General features: G+C 43.1%; 1 protein-coding gene across 1 annotated transcript; it reads right to left on the reverse strand.

The window, feature by feature from the left end:
* Positions 1 to 3,372: 3,372 nt before the first annotated feature.
* On the reverse strand, positions 3,373 to 9,870 carry LOC130890441 (HLA class I histocompatibility antigen, alpha chain G-like). The gene is made up of 5 exons (XM_057794355.1): positions 9,285 to 9,870; positions 8,774 to 9,052; positions 5,834 to 6,109; positions 5,624 to 5,734; positions 3,373 to 3,491 (listed from the first exon to the last, which is right to left on the reverse strand). The coding sequence occupies exons 1-5, from the start codon at positions 9,868 to 9,870 to the stop codon at positions 3,451 to 3,453; spliced, it is 1,293 nt and encodes a 430-aa protein (XP_057650338.1). The 3' UTR covers positions 3,373 to 3,450.
* Positions 9,871 to 10,106: the final 236 nt, after the last annotated feature.

Here is a 10,106-nt window from a genome sequence, read left to right on the forward strand (position 1 = left end):
AACACTCCAGGTGATGTAGAACATCTATACCAACATGTCATACAAATAACAAATTCAAGAGTTCTCTTCAAGTAAAGAAACCTTTCAATCCTGAATACATCAATAACAAAAAACATGGAAAAGAAAAAAATCTTTCTTCATAAATAATTACTGATACCTGGCAATATCTTTTCCCCAAAGCAAGAAAATACACAAAAGATGAATCATTTATAGTTGATAATAACAGCAACAAAATATTAGTTTCCAAGTATTTTTATCTATAATTTCTTAAAAGGTCAAAAAGAAAAAAACATAGCAAACAAATAAACAAAAGCACAAAATATCATGTCAAAAGGAAAAACAAATTCTTCTTAGAGACATGATTACTTGCAGGGAGAAATTTCTTCAGTTACTAACTTTATAGTCTTTGGGGAACTAGTTTATGGAGCTCTCCTACAAAAGTCTTTATGTCTTAAAAGAAAGAAACAGTAAAGCTTTGTCACTCCATAGCCCACATGTAACAAAGAGCAAAAATGTACCCATCCCCAAATGTCTTTTCCACAAAACCTGCAGTAGACCCCATAAATTCTTAAAAATAGGAAATCATTTACCCTTATCATCCACCTCCAAAACCAAGAATGACTTTTAATAATCAGTGCAAAGCTATGTTCAGTATGTTTTCATTTCCCACTAACTCCTTCCTGTTTTAAAGATAAAAGGCAGAACCTTGACTTCTTTTGATGAGAGATCAGTACCCCGCCCCCCCCAGTCACGGATTCTAATCATGGGTTCTATTGGGAATACAGATGTTTCTGTTTATATACCATATAACTGTCAGTTTTGTACTAGATACTAAAAACTATTCTTGCATTTTAACTGTCTGTCAATAAACCCAAACTCCAGTACACTCAGGTGTCATTTAACATCACTGGGTGATAATTTCTGACCAAATAGAATATTCTGCAGATAACTATTAGATGTATTTGAGTTATTCTATAGTTGATTTTGGAGGGTTATTTTTATTATGCTATTGATTTTAGGTTTGGATGATCTATGTATAAAAATAAGAGTGGAATATTGAAATCACCCACTACTACTGTATCAGGAACTACATCAGACCTTTTTTAACACTCATTAATGTTTGTTTTATGAAATTTCACTATTCAGAGCATATGTAGTATCATCTTTCTAAATAAACCACTTTTGAGTAATTTTGCTTTGAAATTTATCAAATATCAGAATAGCCATGCCAGCTTTGTCTTCAGTTTCCATTGTCTTGACTCACTGTTTTCTGCACATTCACCACATTTCTGATGATGTTTTCTGGGAGAAAGCAGATAGATGGGTCTGGTGTTATGATCCAGTCAGCCACTATATGTGTTTCTTGTGGGTCAGCTGAAACAATTACTATCATTAAGGTTGGTCCTAGGAGAGATTTACTAATTTCTTTGGCTTTACAGGCGATTTCTCTGCTTGTTTGATCATTATGTGCTCGGTTCTTTCACCCCTATTAATATTAGGGATTTGCTATTTTGTGTGTTAGACAGGATAGATTTCTTTCTAACTCTCCCTTATCTATATCTTCTATTAATTTAGTTTTCTTGTCTTCTCTTAAAACTGTCTTTCTACCTCCTCTGTATATACTATTTTTTTAGGTTTAGTATTTGCTGGAATACTGGCTAGGTTTTGTCAAGAACTGCTTAGTCTATGCTATTTGAATGCTTATATTTTATTATTAATCAAGACAGATTAAATAAATATGGCATTCTTAGATATCAATTAATTACTTTTAATGTTTAAAATAAATTCTTCCATTCTTTCTGTTGTTCCTTTGGAGACAAGGCCACACATGCGCAGAAAATACAGTCTCCAAGTGGACTACAAACCCCAAAATGCCCAGAGCCCTTTAAAAATGGGCGTTCCAACTCCCTCTCTCTCTCTCCTCTCTCTCTCTCTCCTCCTCTCTCGCGCTCTCCCCTCCTCTTTCCCTTTCGTCTCTTCACTCCCGCTCCTTGTATGTTACCCTCCCCCATTAAAGTTTACCCACGTGGGACCCCGCGTGTCTCGTCTCTCCTTCCCCAACCCCGCGCGTCTCGTGTCTCCCCCTCCCGAACAACACCCCCCGCATAAAAAATAATAACACTTTCCATGCTTTTTGGATGGCTGAAAAGGGATTTGATGTTATTCTGATCTGTCTTTGTTGGATAAACTATTTTTTCATTAAAGTTTTAAAAATTAAAAATAAAGAAAGAAGAGAGATGCAGAGAACCACAGTCAAACATTAGGGAACCTCAAAGAAGAGGAGGAAGAAGGAATAGGATTGTAGGAGACAGAGGGGTCAAAGACACTAGGAAAACACAGCCCACAGAATCAACTCTGCAGGGCTCATAAGGTCTCACATAAGCTGAAATGGCAATCATGGAGCCTGCATAGATCTGTACTCGGTCCTCTGTGGTTGTTTAGCTTGGGTTGTTTCTGGGGCTCCTAAGTGGGGATGGGGGTGTCTCTGACTCTTTTGCCTGCTTGTGGGGACTGCATATGGGGTTTCTTTCCTTCTACTGGGTACCACATCCAGTCTTGATGTGATTGTTTATCCCTAGTCTTATTGCACCTTTTTAAGATGTGTGGTTGGTATTATTGGAAGCCCAGGTTTGTCTGAAGGGAACTGGAGGAAGAATGGATCTGAGGGGAGGGAAGGTTATAGGGAACTGGGAGGAGGAAGGGGAAGTTGTGGGGGACTGGCGGGGGAGGCTTTGGTTGGGATGTATTATATGAGAAAAAAAGGCACAGAAAGTCTCAACTTTCCTATGTACAGGAGTCCCTTGGATATCTCAAGATTCAGAGTGTCTGAAGTGAAATTCTGTATAATAAACTTGGACTGAGCCTGTTGATGTTCACCTCACAAGCTGCAAGGATGTAGACCAGGATCCCCTAGGCAATGCATCAGTCTACCTCACAGCTGGTAAAACAGACATCAATTACAGCTTGCAATATCAGCATTCAGGATGAGGCAGGATGATTTAGGGGAATAGAAGCTGTATCACTCACTTTACTCATTAATGTAAAAAAAAACAAAAAACAAACAAACAAACAAACCAAAGACAGAATAACCTGAAAGAAGCAACTTAAGGCAAGAAGAATTTATTTTGGTTTTGATTTAAGAAGATACAATCCATCCTGGCAGGAAAGGCTTGGTAGGATTCATGGCAGCTGGAGCTGTGGCTGGGATGACTCACATCTTCATGCATCAGGAAGCAGAGTGTGGGGACGCTGGCTCTTATCTGGTTTTCTCCTTTTCCTTCCTGTTCTTCAGTCTGGGCCCCCAAATCATAGGCTGATGTCACCCACATTCAGTGCAGCTCCCCCCCCCCCCCAGTTAATCTCTGGAAACACCCTTCACAGACAAATCCAGAATTGCAAGTCCTGGAAGATTCTAAATCCAGAAGAGCTGACGCTGAAGCCCTCGCAGCTTCATTTGAGCTCCAGGTCAGCCTGAGGTACTGTATGACACCCTGCCAAAGAGAGAGAAAAATAGTAATATCTGAGCTCCCTGCTTTACAGTCTAATTCAATGGGGTCTGAGAGAGGCCTGGGAATTCTAGGAAAAGGTTTCAGGTCACTGTTATCAATCATCACAGTATCACCCACAACAAACACGTCATCAGCCCTGAGTTGTCAAGTTGATAGGTACATATCGTTTTCTCTCCTATGGGGTCTGGTCTCAGGTATGAGAAATAGGAAGCAATTAACACCATGTAAGTCTCTGACTGATTGCTATTTATATTATTTATCCCCAACTTATAGACAAAATAATGGAATCCAAATTCTTATCAATTATCCATAAACTAATTCTATATGTGAAATTAGGGGCTTAAATTTTTTTATCTTAGAAAAATAAAAAGCTGCAAACTTGAGTCTTTATGTCGAGGGACAGAACACTAAAGCCCATCCACACCAGGTCCTGCACAAGGTACAGGTACACACTGGTGGAGTTAAGGACTCAAGCTGTGCTCAGCTGCGGAATATTTAGCAGAGTGATGGGGGAGGGGACTAGGTCTCTGCTTCCTTTCTAGACTTTCAGGAAGATGGGTGTTCCAATGCCAAGACATGAGACCATGGGGTGAAAATAAGATAAAAGTTAACTAACTACACCCTTTTTGATTTCTGGGAGGATAAAGACAGAGAAGATGGAGAACCAGTTGGTGCCAGAGGAAACTCCTAATCCTAGACCTCATAATATTCCAGGGTATAGTTGCAGACAGACCTAGAACAGGATCAGGAAACATAAAAAAAAGGATCAAGCCGGGCGGTGGTGGCGTACGCCTTTAATCCCAGCAGTTGGGAGGCAGAGGCATGCGGATCTCTGTGAGTTTGAGACCAGCCTGATCTACAAGAGCTAGTTCCAGGACAGGCTCCAAAATCACAGAGAAACCCTGTCTCAAAAAAACAAAAACAAAAACAAAAACAAAAACAAACAAAAAAAAAAAGATAGAAAGGATCAAGTATCCTCCCAGATATTTCCCCCTCCTGGAGACTCCACCTCAGATTTGTGTCACATCACAAGAAACCTCAATGTGAAACCTTTGTCCTCTATTTCCAGGTGTTCCTTACAGAGTTAGGGTTTTTTTCTGTTTTTTGTTTGTTTGTTTTTCTTTTTAAAAATAGTCCCAAATAAAATGGCTGAAAGACACTTAAGGAAATGCTCATCATCCTTAGTCATCAGAGAAATGCAAATCAAAACAACTCTGAGACCTATAAGAATGGCCAAGATTAAAACACTGATGATAACTTATGCTGGAGAGGTTGTGGGGTAAAGAGAACACTCCTGTATTGTTGGTGGGAGTGCAAGCTGGTGCAGCCTCTTTAGATATCAGTGTGGTGATTACTCAGAAAATTAGGGAACAACCTTCCTTGAGACCCAATAATACCACTTTTGGGTATATATGTAAAGGATGCTCAATTGTGCCACAAGGACATGTGCTCAACTATGTTCATAGCAGTTTTTTTTTTTTTTTTTTTTTGTCATAACCAGAACCTGGAAACAACCTAAATGCCCCTCGACCGAAGAATGGATAAGGAAAATGTAGTACATTTACACAATGGAGTACTACACAGCAGAAAAAAATAATGACAGCTTGAAATTTGCACAAAAATGAATGGATCTAGAAAACACCATTTTGAGTGAGGTAACCCAGACCCAGAAAGACAATTATCACATGTACTCACTCATAAGTGGTTTTAAAACATAAAACAAGGAAAACCAGCTTACAAATCACAATCCCAGAGAACCTAGACAACAATGAGGACTCTAAGAGAGACATACATAGATCTAATCTACATGGAAAGTAGAAAAAGACAATATCTCCTGAGTAAATTGGGAACATGGGGACCATACGAGAGGGTTGAAGGGGAGGGAAGAGGCAAGGAGGGAAGCGGAAAAAAACGTAGAGCTCAATAAAAATTAATTAATTAATTAAAAAAAGAAAATAGTTTTAGGAAGAAACAAAATAAAAAAGTTCCCGAAGTGGCTAAGCACACAGGAATGAACATACTTTATAGTAACAAAACAGGAGATAGACACATTTACATCAAGGGCTTGAAATTTTTCAGTAAGGCCCAAATCTCAGACACTGTCCTTATCCTACCTGTACTCTTCCTCATCACAATGGCAGCCACAGCTCCAGCGACCAACACTCCAAGGAGAACCAGACCAGCAATGATTCCCATGATGGGGATGGCGGGAGATGGAGGAGGCTCTGCCAGAGAGTAGGAGAGGATAGAGGTGAGGGACCCTGACCCTGCAGAAGGGCTCCTGCTTTCCCTAAAACAGACTCTGGGCCTACACACCCCTTTACCCCATTTCAGGACGAGGGGCTCAGGCAGCCCCTCATGCAGCACATGACATGTGTATCTCTGCTCTTCTCCTGAAGGCACCACCACAGCTGCCCACTTCTGGAAGGTTCCATCCCCTGCAGGTCTGGTCTCAATAAGTTCCATGTCCTGTGTCAGGTCCTCCTCATCCCTCTGCCAGATCAGGGTGATGTCCGCAGGGTAGAAGCCCATGGCCCAGCACTTCAGGGTGGCGCCTCCTTCAGGTCTGGGGTGATGAGTCACATTTGTTTTTGGAGGATCTGGGAAAAGTCAGAGAAGAACAAACTTCTGTTCCTTCCCGTGGACAACTTGAGCACTGATCATGTGATCATCCCCAGAGATGGGCTGGAGATCTAGAGAGCAGCACTTAAGCTGTGTCGGCTCAGGATAAAAAAACTTTCTATTCCTTGGAAAGTTCTAGAATAAAGGGCTGAACCTGTACCCCTCCAAGTGGAGTAAAACCCAGTGACTGAGTAGCTATAGCTGACCTGTGAACACTGGCAGAATCAGGGGCTGAGATCAAAAGGGAACTGCCACTCACCCTTTTCGGAATTGGTACTTCTCCATCCCTGAATAAATGGAATCTCTATTATGGTTTGAATATAAAATATTCCCCCATGGCTCAGGTATATGAAGCCTTGGTTTGTATCTGGTGATACTGATTTTCCAGTGGAATATTTAGGATGTAGGATCTAACTGGAGGGAGTAGGTTGCTGGGAGGTGGGCCTTGAGGGTTATAGTCTGTCTGGCTATTCTCTGCTCCTGGATGTTCCCAGATGTGAGCAAGGTTTCTAGGCTGTGGCCCTGAATGGCGATGAACTATTAGTCAAAGTTTGGAGAGGCACAATACTTCAGTTCTTCCTCCCTGAAGTTGTTTCTCTCAGGTATTTTGTCACAGGAATGAAAGAAGGGTGGATTCTGTGGGATGTGGAGGTCATGGAGGCTTTCTCTGCTCCAACTCAATGACAAAAGAAGTAGTTAGTGACTTTCTAGATTAGCAAGAGCAAGTGTCTGTTCATCTTAGATATGGCACCAATGGCAAATGTCTTGGTACCGTTCTAGGGCTGTAACAACACACTACGACCAAGGCCACTGATAAAGGAAAGGAACAAGCTAATTGTATGGCCTGGGATTTTGAAACCTGAAAACTCACTCCCAGTGACACACCTCCTAATCTGTCCTACACAGTCTGCACTTAAAACCAGACATTAAAATTCCCTCTCTCTCTCTCTCTCTCTCTCTCTCTCTCTCTCTCTCTCTCTCTCTGTGTGTGTGTGTGTGTGCACCTGTACATGTGCAGCACACATCTGAAGGTAGAAGACAGCTTGTGGGAGTCATTCTCTTGCTGTCCTAATGATCCTTTCATCCTGCCTCAGATTGTGCAGCCTTTGTCCCATAGAGGGGTGAGTAGTTACAGTGCTCAATTATTTCTCTATTTTAATAGCTCAGATCCTATCTACATCTTTGTCTCACAGTCTCAGGAACCCTCTGTAGGGATTCATTAAATTTTAAAACTAATATTTTTTTTGTCTGTTTCAAGAGGTTCAGAGGCAAATATTCCCATTTATGAGGTTTCCCAGACTGAATCACTGCTAAGGCCCTGTTTGTATGCTGAATCATAGTCTTTTCCCTGAGTTAAAGGTTGGCCTGAGGGGTATTCTGTTACTTTTACTTCACTTTCATTCTTTTACAGTCTTATTCTTACCATCATCCCCAGGTTTTGGGATTGCAGAAGCACAGATCTAATTCCTGCTCTTTCCTTTATGCCTCCTTCACATTCCCCAGGTGTAAGAAATGGTGAGCCAGTTTATCACAAAGGCAGCATTTACATGTCTTTTTCTCATTGTCATTCCTTCCTTAGGCTGGCAAGGCCTTTCTGGGTAGGTGACTCAGCCTCAGTTGCAAGTCTCTCTGACCACAGCAAAGGCCACACAGCTGCTGCCACTGTCTGCTGAGGATCCTGCCCAGTGCCCCACAGGTGTTATTCCTGGAGTTGCTGTTGTTGGTGCTCATGTGATAGACCTCATGCCATGTAGAGGAAGACAACTACCCTGGTTCCCAGCACTGACATGCATCCACCTCAGATGGAGCAGTCTCAGAGGCAAGTCTTATCATCCATGCCAAGGGCAGTGCAGCTCTCAGATGCCATTCCACTCCACAGGGAGAAAGCAGGCCACATCAGCAGTTTCTCTGCATGGATGGTTTAGCTTTATTTGCATGTTTTATATCCCATAGCAGAAACCATGAAACTGATCTTCCCAAACTCATCTTTGGTCCTGCTGAGTTCCCACTCAGGTGTCAAGTACCCTTGATAAGACTCCAGCAACAGATCAAAGCGGGAGGGAGGGGGGGAGGGGAGTTCCATCCAAGTCTAATTATCTAACACTAATTTGGCAATCTCATAAAGTTATTGGCAATTACAGGCACAGGAGTAAGGAGTTACTTAATACTCAAAACCACCTTTGTCACAGAAAAGTCCACTCCAGCATGAATGACAGCTCACAAAACCTGCCTCACTGGAGCCTGCCACCACTTTATTCCATTAATTAACCTCCCTACTCCCCTTCCTGTCTGTTCTGACTGGCCTTGAACTCATTCCCCAGCCCCTGCCTCTCAAAATGTTGGGATTAAAACCATTATCCTCTACACTCATCCCAATTGCTCTCTAACTTCTGTATACACAAGTAAGTCAGTATCAGGTGCAGCTGGTAGGATTCCTAGTAATTAGGGAACATAGGAGGGTGTGAATGGCTAGAATCCCCAGTGAGGGTAATCACAGCTACAGTGATTTTGAATATTAACAGATTAAGAGTCTGTGTCACAGTGGGAAACAGTACTTCACAATCTGTGGCTTAGGAATTGGTTTTCTTTCCTACCTATAAACTCTGCTCAAGAGCAGACAAAAACTACCCTACACCTCTTACCTGCACGCTGCAGAATCTTCTTTCCTTTATCCAGGTATTTGAGAAGCCACACCACGCACCTGCCCTCCAAGAAAGATCGCCAGGACTTTGCAACACCAGCTGCCTCCCACTTGCGCCTGGTGATCTGAGCCTCCTTAGTATCCACCGCAGTCCAGGAGCGCAGGTCCTCAGTCAGAGAGATGTAGTCCTGGCCGTCATAACCGACATGCTTATACCCACGGAGTAGGCGGTGGTCTGGCCCTATGTCACAGCCGAATAGCCACTGGACAGTGTGAGACTCTGTGGCAACCAGGGAGGTCAGCAAGGTGTTTTAGGTTAGCCCCACTCAATACACAAAGCCTGTGCGTGATTAGTCAAAGTTTATTTCAAACTGAAATGAAATTCCAGTAAATTTCCGCAAGCTTCTACAGGATGGTTTAACTTGCAGATTTCACTAACCCAAGGTATGTTTCCAATGCCCTAGGAATATGAGGACACTGTAGAGTAGCCTTCCGAGTCTAGGGTCACTCACCATTCTCTCTCTGGCTATGGTAGCCAAACAGGGTCCACAGTTCTATTCGGCCAAGTATTAAGATGCCTCTGCCAAGTCGAGTCAACTCGTCCAAATGCTCTGGATCCCGCGCTATAAATGGCACCCGCGGCTCCACCCGCTGACTCTCATTGTCGCTGTCGAAGCTTGCGATCTGCGTGTTGTCCACGTAGCTGGCGACCATGAACCGAGGTTTGCGATAGGCAGGATCATACAAGGTGGTTGTGAAATATCGCAGGGAGTGTGAGAGTAGGGGTAATGCGCGGTGACCTTGCACTTTGCCAGACCGGGGAACTGGTTCACCCGCTGGGAGCGGTGCAGGGCGCAGGGCTCCGGATGCGGATTGGTGATGGGAACTTGGCAGAGGCTGCCCATCTCTGGGAGAGGGGAGGTTTGGTTGGGCGAGGGTGGAGACATGGTTTTCTGGGTGCAGATTCTGTCTGGTGCCCTCACTCCTCCCCACAGAGAAGGTTTCTCTCTCCACCCCGTACTCACCCGCGCGGGCCTGAGTTGGGGGCAGGGAGGCCATCAGCAACAGAAGGAGGACGCATGGCACCCTGAACCCCATCCTTGATGTTTGGAGAACTTGAAGAGATTGGGTCTTTCTTCCTCTCTGTCGAGTTTTATAGCGTTGTGGGTGTGTGGGTACGGATCACGATGATTCTGAGCGGTTCTCTGAAATTCCCACATACAGCAGAAATGAACATGTGGGTGTCCAAACATTACTGGGAAATAAAGGGTTCCCTTTATGAATTCTTTTTTATTAAAAAAAGATAAAAATAAGGCTAACAACAAAAACAACAA

The sequence above is a fragment of the Chionomys nivalis genome, chromosome 19 (assembly GCF_950005125.1).
Source record: "Chionomys nivalis chromosome 19, mChiNiv1.1, whole genome shotgun sequence".
Classification (NCBI taxonomy): Eukaryota; Metazoa; Chordata; class Mammalia; order Rodentia; family Cricetidae; genus Chionomys; species Chionomys nivalis.

Coding starts and splice junctions, on each gene's coding strand:
- LOC130890441 (XM_057794355.1), bottom strand. CDS start 9,870: ATGGGGTTCAGGGTGCCATGCGTCCTCCTTCTGTTGCTGATGGCCTCC. Junction 6,110..8,773: donor GAAGATTCTGCAGCGTGCAG/GTAAGAGGTGTA, acceptor GACTTTTCCCAG/ATCCTCCAAAAACAAATGTG. Junction 3,492..5,623: donor TGTGATGAGGAAGAGTACAG/GTAGGATAAGGA, acceptor TCTCTTTGGCAG/GGTGTCATACAGTACCTCAG.